Here is a 15,942-nt window from a genome sequence, read left to right on the forward strand (position 1 = left end):
ATTTTTCTTATTTGTGTGTGTTAATATTTGGACTGTTAAACCTTTTTTTGGTGGGACTCTAAATTTATCCACCTCCAGTCTGTCTAGTAATTGATCATTGACATGCAGATATTTTTGAATGTCTTAAGGCCTTAATGAAAAGGTTATTCCAGTGTTTTTTCCCCCTACTTCATGATCAAATCATATAAAACAAATTAAGAATTTAATAATTTTATTTCTAGATTTCTGACTTTCCTGTCACTCCAGCTGTGCCATTATTTTCCATTTGTTTCAAGCTGGGCAGGAATTGATTGTTGAACGAAGGAAAAAAGACAATGATTACAAACAGGTTATTTTGAACGACACTTTCAAACTTATTTGGAGATTTTGCACAACAGATAGATTTAGAGATAGAGATAGATTTTGCACAACAGCCTTATGTTTTAGTTTGACAAGCAAGGTCAAATATTGCCATGCAATGGAAAAGCTGTATAATAAACTTCTGTATGGCCTCTTGTTTAGCAAATCTTCACATGTATTTAGTCAAGTCAGAATGGAATTGTTGTAAAATTCAACTGCAGATTCTGTAAGTTTGGGTAATATCTATTTTGAGTTGTCTGCAAATCCTATGTCAAATGTTCTGTGTTTCCCAGCTACATGGGTATCACGAGCTTTATTAACAACAAGCCACATGGTGGCACCATTGCATCGAGCTGCAGTCAAGCTGACCACTGTAGGTCAAAACTGTACCAACTGAAATCTTTAGTGCCTAAAAACACTGGCTATCATCTGAAGAATATCAAAGTGACATGAGTATATGTAGGCTTTTCTGTTTAGCTTTTAAAGGTAGCTAACTACTAAACCTCAATCATTTCCTCCTCCTCTACTTGTTCCAAAGCTGTTTGATTTTTCTCCTGTTGTCCACAAAGGAAGCTATACTGAAGAATGCTGGTGAAAAAACATCCATATGACTTTTTGTTCCTACTATGGGTGTCCTCCCTGAACTTTTTCAGAATATCTTTTGTGTTGAAGAAATAAATGAATACAGGTTTAAATGGTAAGGAAATGTAAATTTTTGGCAGTTACCTTTTTAATATCATAAACTGAATTTGACATTTCAGTATGCCGGTTATATTTATGAATTTATATATTTCTAAATTTGCAGATACTTTTTATATTTAAGCTATTTAAATTGCATTGAAGGTTCACATTAGATCAGTCCTTGCCATCTCTAGGACTACCTACAACGTTATTTTGCCCACTATTGTGCTTTGCTGTAATATTTGAGTTGCAATAAACTGTAAAACCCAACAGTCAACTTTATCAAACGAAATGAGTGTAGTTAACTCAAAAGAGTTAAAAAAGTTATTTTTACTCATTTGAAAAGAGTTTTGAATTCAGCGTTAAAGTTAATAAGTTCATTAAATACCTCATAACGTCAACTTAAATGGAGTAAGTTAACAGTACTGATATGGATTATTTTTTAACTTAAATGGTTTGTAGCAATCAGTTTCTTTAAACGGTTTGAATTGCCTTAACTTATTGGGTTTTTACAGTACTCAATTGGTTTGAGTTTTCTTCATTTATTGGGTTTTGCTGTGCTCAAATTGCTTTGTTTAATCAAATGGCTTAAGTTCACAGTACTCATTGGGATTCATTTTTGAACTTAAATGGTTTGTTGCAATCGGTTCCCTCAAACGTTTTGAGTTACCTTAACTTTTTTGGTTTTAGAGTGTATTAGGGGACCACCGAAATTGTTGTAACACAGGTCACTTTCAATCTTTATATCAGGGACAAGTTACAATTAAGTTCACTTCACAAATGCTGTGAAGTGAAGTCCTGTTGCAAATGAGTCCTGTTGCAAACACAGCATGTTAGAGGGTAAAAATTACATTTGGGTTAATAATTAATTTACCCATAAAAAGACCCCATCAATATCAAATTGTCAGTTGTGTGTTTGTTTAATATTTCTAATGCATGTTGTTGGTGCTAATGTTAGCTGTTAGCAAATTCATGGCTATAACTCTGTCAGCTGTAACAACAAAACTCTTGGTCTGTCATCCGTGAAATGTTGCCATCAACCCCAAGCAAATTGAACTATATGTTTTTATTTCAGTATGTCTGTAAAGAGAAAGACCTCAAAACACAAAAATGTAGTTTGTGTTTGACCTGTCCTCTATGGGCTCAGGAAGCTTGCAATTACAAATTGCCTTTCTAGTCTTTCAGTTGCTGAAATCGAAAAACATTTGCACATTTTACTCTGCTTTGTAACAGAGACACACACCAGTTAAACTGACAACTGAAATCCATTAATTTTTTTATAATTCTCATTTAAAATGTTACATCTGTTACAACTAACCCAGACTATGGGGTACATTGTAACATTTCACTCCTGTTTGAAACATAAGGTGCATTTTCTGTTTGTACTGCCATTAGTGTAATAGCAGACATGTGGAACTAGTATGAATCACATTTTGAACACATTGTGACTGGCTTAAAAGATCTCAAAGATTTAGAAAGAAATGTAAAGAATGTTACAACTATGCCCTATTTCCTCTACATTTAATAAATTACAACAGTAAATACATGACAAAAAACACCAACATGCTTGTGGGAAAGTACTGAACAGTATTTTAGCATCTCACCCTGCTGTGTATAGCTTGTAGAATACCTGTAACTCTGCAGAGACGACATGTGTTGTCTAGAGTGGATCACTTTCTGGCATTTTGGAAAAATTCTCCATCATATTACCAGTTTATGAACGCAGAGAATGAGGAGAATGTACACGTTCTTGTCATGAAATTGAGAAAATGGTTTTTCTCATTAATAATTAATCTATCAAAATAAGTTTAAAGAAATGGCTCGTTTGCTCAAAAATTAGGCTATTCAACCTCATGTCCTTCCAATCCCGACTCTGGGACCTTTGTTTATCTTCAGGGCACAAAGATATTCATTAATTTTTTTACGGCTTAGTCCCTTTATTAATCTGAGATTGCCACAGGGGAATGAACCACCAACCTATCCAACATATGTTTTATGCAATAGATGGCCTTCTATCCGCAGCACATCACTGGGAAACACCCATACACACTCATTCACTAAAGTCAATTTTTAGCATACCCAATTCACCTATACAGCATGTCTTTGGGCTTGTGGGGGAAACCCACGCAAACGGGGGAGAACATGCAAACTATACACAGAAATGCCAACTGACCCAGCCGAGGCTCAAACCAGCAACCTTCCTGCTGTGAGGCGAACGTGCTACCCACTGCACCCCTGCGTCACCGACACAAAGATATTTTAGATGAAATCCAAGAGCTTCCTCATCCTACATGTGCTGCAATGTTCCAGAGATGTCTACAAAAGGAACCAAAAACAAAATGTCAAAACATTTCATATGGCATCAGTTGGTCAACTGTAATTGTACAGAGCTCCCCTTCAGCTTGCAACAACGCCTCTCAACCCACCCCCACTCTTCGACTCGTGACAAACAAAAACCCACCCCACCCTCTTCAGTTTGCGACAACATGGGTATTTCCCAGTGATGGGTTGCAGCTGGAAGGGCACCCGCTGCATAAAACATATGCTGGATAAGTTGGCGGTTCATTCCACTGTGGCGACCCCGGATTAATAAAGGGACTAAGTCGAAATGAAAATGATGGACTGAATAATGTATTTATTTATTGTACTTTTATGTGCTGGATTGGAACAACTTAAATTATGCTAAAATAATTAATGTAATGATAGTATTACAGTTTTACAATTAAATATATGTTTTCAAAACCTATAAATCATAAACATGTTTGCTATTTCTGATTAAAAACATGCTCAGTATATCTTCAACTCATTGCAAACTGGTACAATCTACACTGTAGGTTTCCTCAAAAAAAAAAAAAAAAAATCTTTAGAATTGTGTTGTTTAAGCTCATTATAAATGTGGTTTGAATAAGCAACAACAATATTCTTTTTAGTGTGTCTTTAATTACAAACTATCCCTAGTAGGAAAAAAAGGCTAAGTATGTAATATTTACAATGTACTTTGGGGCAGTTGTGGCCAACTTTCCTTCTGTTATCACTAATCATTTACAACAAATTTTACAAAAGTAAACTACAAAGTCACACAAAGTCATTTACAAATACACATAAAAACTTGTATACAAATATGTACAAATAGTACACTTAAATGTATACTTTAATACACTAAAAAAGTGGACAAATATAGTCCCAAGCAGTATTCAAGTAACAGATCCAAGTATACTTATGACACAGTGTACTTAAATATAAATTTCAGCGTTACTTAAGTTTACTTCATAAAGTTAAAAGTATTTTTTTTTATAAGGAAAACTGATAAATAGACTGCTTTCATAATTCTCAGAGCCAGACTTTTGAATGGTAGACTAATTCTTGATTTCACACCGTGCTTTTTAATAATGTGTGTGCTTTATTATCAGCGCTCTCACATTTCATGTTCTCCAGATGGATTTGGGACAGTCTTGATGAACATGATTTTCCCAGCTCCTCCTCTCAAGCTTGCTGCCACAGAACAAACTCTCCACATGTCCAGATGGCTTGAGAAGAGCGTCTGAAGCCATTAACAGCCTGTGATAAAAACATTCACATTGTCAAGCGCTCAAACTTCATCAAACTCCCTCCACCATCTAAACATGTAAAACTGGAGCCCCAGCATGGATGTCCAAACGTTAAGCTGAAACCAGGAAAAGTTCAAAAACAGATTCAGTTGAAGTCAAAATTATTATTAGCCATTTTTTGAATTTCTTTTCTTCTTTAAATATTTCCCAAATAATGAAGAACAGAGCAAGCATTTTCATAGCATTTCCTACGAGAGTTTTTATTCTGAAGAAAGTCTTAATTGTTTTATTTTAGACTAGAATAAGAGCAGTTTTCAGTTTTTATAACCATTTTAAGGTCAATATTATTTGCCCATGTAGCTATATGTTTTTATTTGTCTACAAAGCAAAACCATTGTCACACAATGATTTGCCTAATTAACCTGGTTAAACCTTGTTTTTCCATTAAACAGAAACTAGGGGAAATATACAGAGTGGCTAATAACTCAGGAGGGCTAATAATTCTGACTTTAACTGTAAATTTGAACTTGGATCTTATTGTATACTTAAATTTTAGAGCCCAAATGTACCCACAAGAATAGCAATGCTAGTATTTAGTAACATTTTGGTTCACACAAAAAAAAAACAAAATAAAAATCATTGTCTATGGGAAATCAACATAAAGATAGCTGTATATACATTTTGTATAATGACATTATGACCTTGGTATGTTGAGGTTTACGAAGACATGCTTGTGTCTTCATTTATTTTCCTTCAGCTTAGTCCCTTTATTCATCAGGGGTCTCCACAGTTGAATGAACCACCAGTATATGTTATACACAGCGGATGCCCTTCCAGCTGCAACCCAGTACTGGGAAACACCCATACACGTTCACATTCACACATATACACTACAGACAATTTAACTAATCCAATTCACCTGTACCGCATGTCTTTGGCCTGTGGGGGAAACCGGAGCAACCGGAGGAAACCCACACAAACATGGGGAGAACATGCAAACTCCACACAGAACTAGCTGGGACTCGAACCAGCAACCTTTTTTGCTGTTAGTGCTAACCACTGAGCCACAGTGTTGCTGCTTGTGTTTTCATGATTCAAAATGTTTAAACATAACTCAAAATTATTTGACATTCAGAATTTTGGGTGTTTGACGTTTCAGGGCTAGGGGTGGAGTAAAGCCTACTGTGTAAAAAAAAAAATAATAAAAATTTGATTTGTGTTGGAACAACATGAAAGAAATAAGTTAACTCACATAATATGAATATAATACATTACGGATTACTTGTTACTGTTATTTAGAAAGTAATTCCTTCCTTTACAATATCACTGTCTTAAATTTTTAATTTTACTCTTATATTACTTTTTAGTTACTTTCACCAAAAAAAAAATCTACAGAATTAGAACTGAACAGGTTACACTTTACAATAAGGTTTATTAGTTTATGCATTTACTAACATTAACTAATCATGAACAACACATGTACAGCCTTTATTAATCACATTTGAACATTTACTAATGCATTATTAACAACCAAGTCCATGCTTGTTAACATAAGTTAATGCACCATGAGTTAACATGAACTAACAATGAACTATTGTATTTTCATTAACTAACATGAACAAATAGATAGTAGTAGATGTATTGTTCATTGTTTGTTCATGTTAGTAAATGCATTAATTAACATTAACAAATGAACCTTATTGTAAAGTGTGACCACTTAACATACTAAACCTACCAAAATGTACTGCAGAGCATTTTATATCAAGTAGAAAGCGATATGATGTAGCAGAATTACTGTGACCTATCCAGGCTAGGGTGAGCAAAAGGATTATAATCGCTCATATTACATGAATACTCTCTCGACTTGTAATATGAACTTATGACATTTGTCAGTGAAATAACACCATATGCATGCATGTCCATTATGCGAATGTACCGTCTTCTGCCATTTTCATCTATTTGCCGATGTCTTGCAGGCAAAAGGTTTGCTGTAATGCAAGCGTTACTGAACACGTACCATGTAAAATATTACTGAAAATGTATTAGTAATGCCTTACACTACTGCGTTACAGGAAAAAGTAATACATTACGGTAATACATTACTTTTGTAACGTGTTACTCCCAACACTGACAAAGGTGTAGTTTACCCCACTCACCAAACTGATTGACAGTTGCCATGTCTCCATAGTAACTTGTATACACATGTACACAGAGCATCTTTTGCAAAGAAACTAGGATTAAAACATCAAACACTGGGATTACAACTCTCTGTGATAAGCTGTACCTCAATTCAATTTCTAAAATTCAAATGTTTTTTTTTTTTTTTTTTTTTAAATCGGTGCATGTTTGTAATAAAGACAGTAAAATTGCCATGTAGTTCTCTAACAGCTATAAAACACCACGGCCGTGCGCGTACTGCAAATGGCATTTGTGTGTGACCCATCCTTTCAGAAAGGCTTAAATAAATTCAACCACAAATATATCAAATAAACTTACTGTCATGGTCACACAATGAGGACAAGGAGGGTTATCTCTTTTCATCAATTTATTCTAACTAGTAGTGTGTTAATAAACAGGAGAAGCAGGTAAGTGAGAGTCTTTGCAGTAGAGCTGATAAATTGTAATTTTAGTTGTAAACAGATAGCTTCAAGCAAACATGAGTGTAAAGTCACTTCCCTTAATGATTGCTTAGTTCATCCACAGGTTTGAGAGAAGCATTCACAGGTTAAATGATCATCGGAGAGGGGAAACACATCAGGGAGAAGGTAAAGTGAACCGTCAGACATCCATTCCAGCCACTAACTGACTGGAATCGCTGGGTTATATGGGGAGTGCTGATGAAGGGTGCAGGTGTGTCTAATTAGAATTTAGGTGAATGTGCTTGGGCGTGATGAGAGGTGGCAGGAGATGGGGAGCGATGATTGGTGGTGAGGGAACGTGATGGGGAGAGAGAGTGGTAGGTGGAGAACCAGGAACGAGCCAGGGATGTGACATTTATGCCGAGTTCAGACCGCATGATTTTCAAAGTAGTCGTGTCACAGATGTTTTCACACTGCTTGACTATCTGGGCTAGCGTTTTGTCGCTGCTTTGTTTACACTGCAAGATGGATCGGCGACAGGGACTTTTACATTGCATGACTTTACAATAGGAAGAATCACCGACAAGTTTGTCCAAACTACGTCTCACAGCCAAAAACACGTAGTATATCTTTTGTTATTAACTACATAATGAGAAAGAAGCCTTTAATGGGGTAGAAAATGTGCATATTTGCTCACCTGGGTTTAAAGGGAATTAGCCATTTCTCCTCAACGTTGATAATAAACTAATTTCTTTCTGTATGAAACGTCAAACAGACACGGTTACTCCTGAGTCCTGTCAAACCTCCACTAGTTTTTCCTCCATTTCGTGGGTCCAAATAAACCGAAAATGAGCGCTTTTAACTTCTCCCCCAGCCTCCCGCTGGCCTGCAGCAGGTACACGCACACACAAGTGAAAGCTGCTCTCTCATTGGCTGTAGGTGATCGTCGATGTTATTTTCAGTCAAAACTCAATTCACACGGCATGATTTGAATCACCGACAGCTCCAGATATTTAGCACGCCAAATATCTCGCAGGCATCGACGACTCATCAGCGATTCTCTCAGATCGCGTCTTTGATAGTTCATATTGTGTGATTGTCACTCACATGCACGAGCAGCGATTTGCCTGTGATTTCAGGCATTTGCCGCCAATTTCTCAAAACCTGTCGGCGAGCCAAAATAGGGGCTAAAATCACGCAGTCTGAACTAGGCATTAGGGCGTACTCACACTATGTACAGTTGTCTTGAACTGGGCCAAAGCACGCTTGTCCCCCCTCCTGTCTCCCCTGACGGCCCACACTCACATTACATTCGGGCGTGGGCACGCTTACGTCATCAATGATGCGCTGTTCAGTAAGCGCTCTCACTCAGCACTGTGGAGATTTCTTCAGTTATATTGTTTCAGTGGTTTGATATGCAGTGACATGCTGTCAAATATTTTCCTGAACAGATCAGCCACTCATAAATAATAATAAAGTCTTCGTGCTGCAGGAATTATGAGGTTTGCTGAAGGTGCAGCTGTCGTGTAATAAACTATGAAGGTTTGCGTTTATTGAACAGTAGGAATTATTAATAAATCCATATGAAACAGTCCCTTTAAAGTCACGTCTTGCTTTCAGTTTTGGGCTGTGTTTGTTTTGCACTCACACACAAGCGTACCGCCCCTAAGCCCAAGTGAACTGCGCCTATGCACACCTCTTCCAACTGGGCCAGGGCCGGCCAAGTGAACCATGCCTGAGCCCGATTCAGAGCACTCACACTTCTCAAACAATCCGGGAAACAGGCCTGGGCACGGTTCGGATAACATAGTGTGAGTAGGCCCTAACTGTGTTTTTGACTAGTGACCTTATTTCAGTGTCATCCAAGTCTGTCTCTATCACTGATGGCAGACATGCACGTTGGAGTGGTGGGCGAGGAAAATAAGCTCACTTGGATTTAAAGCCACAGGCTACAAAACAGCTACTTAGTCCCCAGACACTAAAGTGGGCAGATTCTACATTATATAATAAATAATCTGGAGGGTATTTTGAGCTGAAACTTTACAGACACATTCTGGAGACACCAATGTCTTATCTTACATTTTGTAAAAGGGGTAAAATAGGTGCCCTTTAAATTATGGCAAGGGTTAGGGTTAGTTCTTTCTTAAGAACTAAGTAAGGAGTTCTCCCTCATGACCCAGTCCCAGATAACAAAAGAAAATTATGGATCAATAACTACTACGAGCTTTACAAAAGTAAACCTTACAAGTTAAAAAACTCATACACAAGCATTGCAAATTAATATTGTTTAAATTATTTTGATGATCTGAAACAGCGACACAGTGGCTCAGTAGTTAGTCCTGTTGCCTCACAGCAAAAAGGTCACTGGTTCAAGTTCTGGCTGGGCCAGTTGGCATTTCTGTGGAATTTATGTGGATTTGGATTATGTGTGTTTCCTCCAGGTGCTCTGTTTTTCCCCACAGTCCTAAGACATGCATAGTAGGTAAATTGGATAAACTTAATTACCCATAGTGAGTGCATATGTGAATGGGAGAGAGTTTCCCAGTGCTGGGTTGCCACTGGAAGAAAGGTATCCACTGCATAAAACATACGTCGAAATAGTTGGTAGCTCATTCCACTGTGGCAGTCACTGATAAATAAGGGACTAAGCTGAAGGAAAATGAATAATCTAAAACATTAAAGTGTGACAAGCATGCTCAAATTATGAAAACAGTAAGGCGTGCCGAATGTCAGTATGTACATCAGAATGCTTTATAAATCTAAATGGGATTGTTTCAGTGCTTAAAAGCAGCACGTTTCTTCCAAATTTATTGATTTTGCAGTGCGTGATGGTTCATCCATGGCTGCAGGACGGAAACACGCTGAGGTGATTGACCACACAAGCTTTAACCTTGATTTTAGTTCACCTGAGAAACAGTTCTCCGAATTGATCTTTAGTTATCTCCCAAATATCAGGACAGTAAAAATGCAGAACACCAGCATTAACTCTTTCTGCAATAAAAAAAAAAAAAAACCTGCATGACAAATGGCCATCCTATTGAATGCTTCAGAAAAGTCGCATCTGAATTGCTTCCTACTATTAATGAAATTTCCAGCACTAATGTCGACCATATTACTCCTCAAATCTTGTGAGCACATGCGCTTGAATTGTCATATTGATTTTGTTTTGTCAGTGTTTGTACATGGAGGTCATTCACCCTCCCTGAATGAACAAACCTGCAGGACAGTTACCTTACCTGAGCCAAAACCGACCAACACATTTAGCTAAATACAAATACTGACGATTACAATACAGAGATTCACTCCAAAACAATCCTGGAGCTAACAAGGAATCTACCTGGAGTTTTGCTAGACCAACATGACTGCGTTATAGGAGTATCTCCTGGAATTTTTTTTTTATTGCAAAACAACAAATATCAGCAAAGAAGAGGATCAGTTAGGTAGGTTTTCAGTGCTGGATTGAAAAAATTATATGTTTTGTTTTGGTGAAATTCAATTATCTTGAAGCATCTGTTTTCTTAATGTCATTAAGAGAAGAACAGGCAGAACGATGCCCGGAACTGTAAAGCTGCGCAGTGTCAAGAGGTTTGGACAGGAAAATGATGGATTTGAATTTTCAGACGAAGGTAAAATGTTTAATTAATGTTTCCTCAAAGTATTCTGAAATTAATTGCACAATTCATTCATTAATATATTAAATATTTGCAGAGACAAGTGGTGATTACATGTAAGTCCTTCTTTTTGATACATTTAATTAGTTATTAAAACATTTTTTGATTAGAAATAGTTCTTTAAACGACTTTGTGTTAATACAGGACAATGGCTTCAGGAAAGGATAATAAGTGAGTTAAATTGTCTCCCTTTTCTTGAAGATGGAAGCTCATTTTCCAGCATTTTCACAAAATATTTTATTTGCAGGTCCAAAAAAAGCAAGAAAGAAGAGTCGGCCATCCGCGTCGGCTTCTTTCAGCTGGTAAAAAAATCTGTTTTGTACTGTAACAATGAGAAATATACTATTGTTAAGTAGTGGCGTTTTGTTCTGTCAGAAACTTGTAATATGAATTTACTGGCTGGCTCGATGCATAAACTGTAGTCATACTCTTAAAGGGATAGTTCATCCTAAATTGTAAATACTTTGTTTTTAAGGATTATCATAATTTCTTTATTATTATTTTGCGCTTAAAAATTGTTGTATTAATTTATTTGGTAAATAATTAATTTTCATTTACCCATGCCACGTTCTCTGCAAAACCTGCCCCTGAATAATTGTATTGAAGCACATTGTGCATTCATCCCTATAACTTGTCCAAAAAAGTCAGTTCTGTCATTTACTTAACTCTCTCTTTCTTTTGTTAAATACAAAAGAAGATATTTTGCAAAATGTTGGAAACTAGTAACCATTGACTTCCATATTTGTTTTTCTGCTATGCATGGTTGTAACATATCTCATTCTATACCTCTATACATTTCGGGAGATCGCAAATTATGCAGCCAGAGCTACATATGGCTTCGTTTTGTCTTCAAAACGAATGCTGAAGGGCGGTATGTATCAATTTCTTTTCACGCTTACCAGCTGATCGTTTACCTCCATATGGACAGCTTTCCCGTTGTTACCAGTTTGTCCAGTTAGCTCGCCATGTACGTCTGCAGACTGAGATGCAGAGAGGAGTTGATAGCAATGAAGGGTTTGAGTCCATCAAAAAATGGTTCCAGAAGGCAGGTAAAACAAACAAAAAATAAATAAATAAATAAACAAGTAAATAACAGGCTGGGAATGTGGTAAAATCTAAAAACATAGTAAAAATCAGGGGAATTTTCTATTATAGATTATTTTTGAAGACACTGTCGGTTGGGTTTAGCTAGGGAAGTGGGTGATCGGGTCAATCAGTGCCTTTGAAAACACTATCGGTTGGGATAGGGAAGGGGGCTGGTGGGATAATTGCCTAGTTGGTCAGTCAGCCAGTCGACAGGAGCCTCTGGTGGATATATGCCAGAAGAACAGGTGCAAATGGCACTTGAGAGACAAATTTGATATCTTAAAACGCATACACAGCGGCCTCTGATGGACTCATGAAAAAAAATGTAAAAAATTTACCTCCTGGGATGTACTAGGCTCTTTCTATAGAAATGTATTTAGGGGTACATTTTCAGAATGAGCCTGGGTTGTATGTATGTCAATGGTTTCTCGCTTCTAGCTTTCTTCAAAATATCTTTTCTTGTGTTCAACAGAATAAAAAAACTTAAACCAATTTGGAACAAGTGAAGACGGAGTAAATTATTTTGAAATGGCTTTTCCCTTTCTAAAAATCCAATTTTAAAAAATAGCTATAGTTTTTGCTACAATGCAAAAGGTTTGGAACCACCTGAGGTTGAGTAAATAATAAGTGAATTTAGATTTTTGGGTGAACTATCTCTTCAAACAAACAACTCTTAAAATGGGCCATATAACAACTATTTTTGGTTCCTCAGGAAACGTTTTAGTAAACAGTTCTTTAATTAACAGACATTATTTTTTGACGAATGCTTTTGGTAAAATTGTGTTCCTTTTCATTTTTAATGATAACCTATGCCCTAAAGCTCAACTGTGCCAGTTAGCCACTTAGTGTAAATAATATTTTAACAATCTAAGGAACATTTTGCAGAATGGAAAGTTTTAAAGGAATAGTTCACCCAAAATTCTCAGAAGAAAGGAACTTATAAAAGTTTAATTACATTTTATTTTGGCATGAACTATCTTGTTATAGGGACAGTTCTGTCACCATTTACTAATTCTAATCCAGTTTGAAACATCTTTAACATCCACCAGAATACCTCACCCAAAAATGTAAGTGTACTCACCATTTACAAGTGGTTCCAAACCATTATGAGTTTCTTAATTCTGTCAAACACACACACACACACACACACACACAAAACAACATATTAAAAGATGTTGGAAAACGATAACCATTGACTTCCATTGTATTGTTTTTTCTGCAATGGATGTCAACGGATACTGGTTTCCAACATTTAAAAAATATCTTTTTGTTTAACAGAATAAAGAAACTCAAAAAGTTTGGAAAATGTGAGAGCGAGTAAATTGTGAGCACATTTTTATTGTTGGGCGAACTAACCCATTTAATGGATGTAAAAGATTTTTCATGGGACAATCAGTTCCAATAAGTGAAGTTTATTTATAAACTAATTTTAAAAGGATCATGTGCTCATGATTGCTTGCAGCCGGGCCTGCATTATTCAATTTATGATTCACCAATCAGACGATTCCTAAGCCACTATAAATACCTTAAGTTCCCTATGACAGCCATCTTCGTTTTGAAGAACCCCCCCCCTTCCCCACTCCTCCTCCTTTCCTAGATGGGTGGTATGGTGGCTCAATAGTTAGCACTGTTGCCTCACAGCAAGAACATCACTGGTTCTAGTCTTTACCAAGCCAGCCAACATTTCTGTGCGAAGTTTACACGTTCTCCCTGTACTCGCAAAGGTTTCCCCTGAGTTCCCCAGTTTCCTCCCTCCGTCCAAAAACATGCAACTTAAGTTAATTGATTAATCCAAATCAGCACCATAGACATGCTCCTAGTAAGTTATCTCTAAAGAGCAATCACTATCTGTCAATTAGAAAATACAGCAGGGAAGTTCTTGAGATCTACCTAAGCTCAAACTCCCCTCTTACCTTGGAAACGGGAGGGAGTCCCGAACTCGAGGATTTTATGAATTCAAATTCTCTCTTGGGACAGCATGCCAAACAAGCTTTATAATCAATCATCAGCTAAGTGTGAACTCTTGAATGAACCATTTTTAGACCCATCTGTAAATGACTGTAAGTGACATAGTAGATCACAGGTGTCAAACTCAGTTCCAAAAGGGCCGCAGCTCTGCACTGTTTAGTTCCAACCCTAATTAAACACACCTGATCAAACTAATTGAGTCCTTCAGGCTTGTTTGAAACCTACAGGTAAGTGTGTTGGAGCAGGGTTGGAACTAAACTGTGCAGGCCTTCGGCCCTCCAGGAATTGAGTTTGACACCCCTGTAATAGATGATTTAACCTCTAAAAAGAAAGATTTAGTGATTTTGAGAACTTCATCCGTGCATAATTGTTTTGTTCATAGTATTGCTGCAGACTCATTTCTGTAGACTCAAAGCTGAATGTTTTACACTATGCTGGATATGTTTGTTTGTTGACTTCAGTTTCGCTTCGCCAGCTGCCGGGAGATCTGGATGATGGTTTTTGGGAGTTTGTGTGCGATTGCTCATGGCTCAGCACAGCCACTGATGCTGCTGGTGTTTGGCATGCTGACAGACACCTTCATAGACTACGACATTGAGCTCAATGAGCTTAGTGACCCACAGAAAGCCTGTGTAAATAATACCATACAGTGGAGAAACCTGACTCAGGAAGAAAACCTGGCACAGAACATGACCAGATCATGCGGGTAAGAAGAAAGCAAGAACTGTCCTGTCTTTCTTACAAAATTTTAAAAAGAATGACCAACAAATATGATCCTGCTTTAAAATTTGAGCTTTTTTTTATTGGATATCAGTGGTGTAATGTAGAATCTTAAACATTCCACAGAAGCATTTCTATTTCACCAAATATTTTTATCATGGAAAAAGGTTCAGTGGTGACCTCACAACAAGAAGGTCGCTGGCTTGAGTCCCTAATGGGCCAGTTGGCCTTTCTGTGTGCAGTTTGCTTATTCTCCCCATGCGCTTTAGGTGAATTGGGTAAACAAAATTGGCTGTAGTGTTCGCAGTTCATTCCGTTGTGGCAACCCCTGATATGGGGCTAAGTCGAAGAAAAATAAATTAATGAATGATTGTTCGTTACTTTAAGAAAATAAGAGTTGTTTTGCTTGAAAAAAGTTATTTGGGAAACCCAAAAGGGCTCTTCTTTTGCACTGGACCTGCAGTTTAATCTTTAATCTTAGTCTTTAATTTTTAAGTAAAACAAAACTAAATATAATCTACTAATAACAGACAATCGCAAGACTTATGAAGTATTTTGATTAAAGCAAGGCTCCTGTCTTTAAAAATCAAGACATTTAAGTAAAGTCTCTTTGTGAAAGTTGCTTTCAGAAATGAAAATACTTCCAAAAAAATGGCAAATGAGCTGTACACGATGTTAGTGTTAAATTAACTTTTATTATTTCAACATATGCTTTTTTAGTTGAAACAACAGTTATACTGGTTTATTTAAATTTCAGCTTAGTTGAGGGCCAATGAGCTAAATGATCCTTATCCACTGTATTGGCTCTATCACTATCTCTCCACTCCACCAATAGCTGGTGTGTGGTAAGCGCACTGGCGCCGTTGTCCTTTGCCGTCACACCAGGTGAATACACAATAAATGCGCTATATACACATTACACTAATAATAATACACATTAATTAATAATTAATAATACACAATAATTAATACACATTAATTTACACTACATTACATTGCAAATTTTACCGTTAACTGGAAAATTTAAAATAATGTCTGCAAAACATACCGTGTACAAGTGTTTACAGTATTTAAAGACTTCATTTTTTGTTTGAATACAGATTTGATTCCATAAAAAATGTAAAACATAGTTTCCAAAATTTCAAAAGTTTAATATGATTTATGTTCATTTTCAAAAAGGTATTCATAGCCCATTTTATTGTTTAAAAATAACGTTAGAAATGAGAGTTTTTTTCTATTAAACTTAAAATTCTTATATTCAAAAATTCAATTCTCCTGTAAATCGGTATATTAATAAAGTATATGTTTATTACATTTGTATTTTAAAAACTTACAAACTTCTATTTACAT

General features: G+C 36.5%; 1 protein-coding gene across 2 annotated transcripts in view; it reads left to right on the forward strand.

Moving 5' to 3' along the window:
* Positions 1–10,296: 10,296 nt before the first annotated feature.
* Positions 10,297–15,942, forward strand: part of abcb11b (ATP-binding cassette, sub-family B (MDR/TAP), member 11b) — a 46,156-nt gene continuing 40,510 nt past the window's right edge. Inside the window, exons 1-6 of one of the 2 annotated variants that reach the window (XM_003199465.7) lie at positions 10,386–10,587; positions 10,680–10,773; positions 10,856–10,874; positions 10,963–10,989; positions 11,066–11,120; positions 14,334–14,578. In XM_003199465.7, the coding sequence (XP_003199513.3) occupies positions 10,698–10,773; positions 10,856–10,874; positions 10,963–10,989; positions 11,066–11,120; positions 14,334–14,578 (422 nt within the window). In that variant the 5' untranslated portion in view covers positions 10,386–10,587; positions 10,680–10,697. Of the gene's footprint in view, positions 10,588–10,679; positions 10,792–10,855; positions 10,875–10,962; positions 10,990–11,065; positions 11,121–14,333; positions 14,579–15,942 lie in introns of both variants that reach the window. The other variant, XM_073916556.1, reaches the window with a different exon arrangement.

This window comes from Danio rerio, chromosome 11 (assembly GCF_049306965.1).
Source record: "Danio rerio strain Tuebingen ecotype United States chromosome 11, GRCz12tu, whole genome shotgun sequence".
Taxonomy (NCBI): domain Eukaryota; kingdom Metazoa; phylum Chordata; class Actinopteri; order Cypriniformes; family Danionidae; genus Danio; species Danio rerio.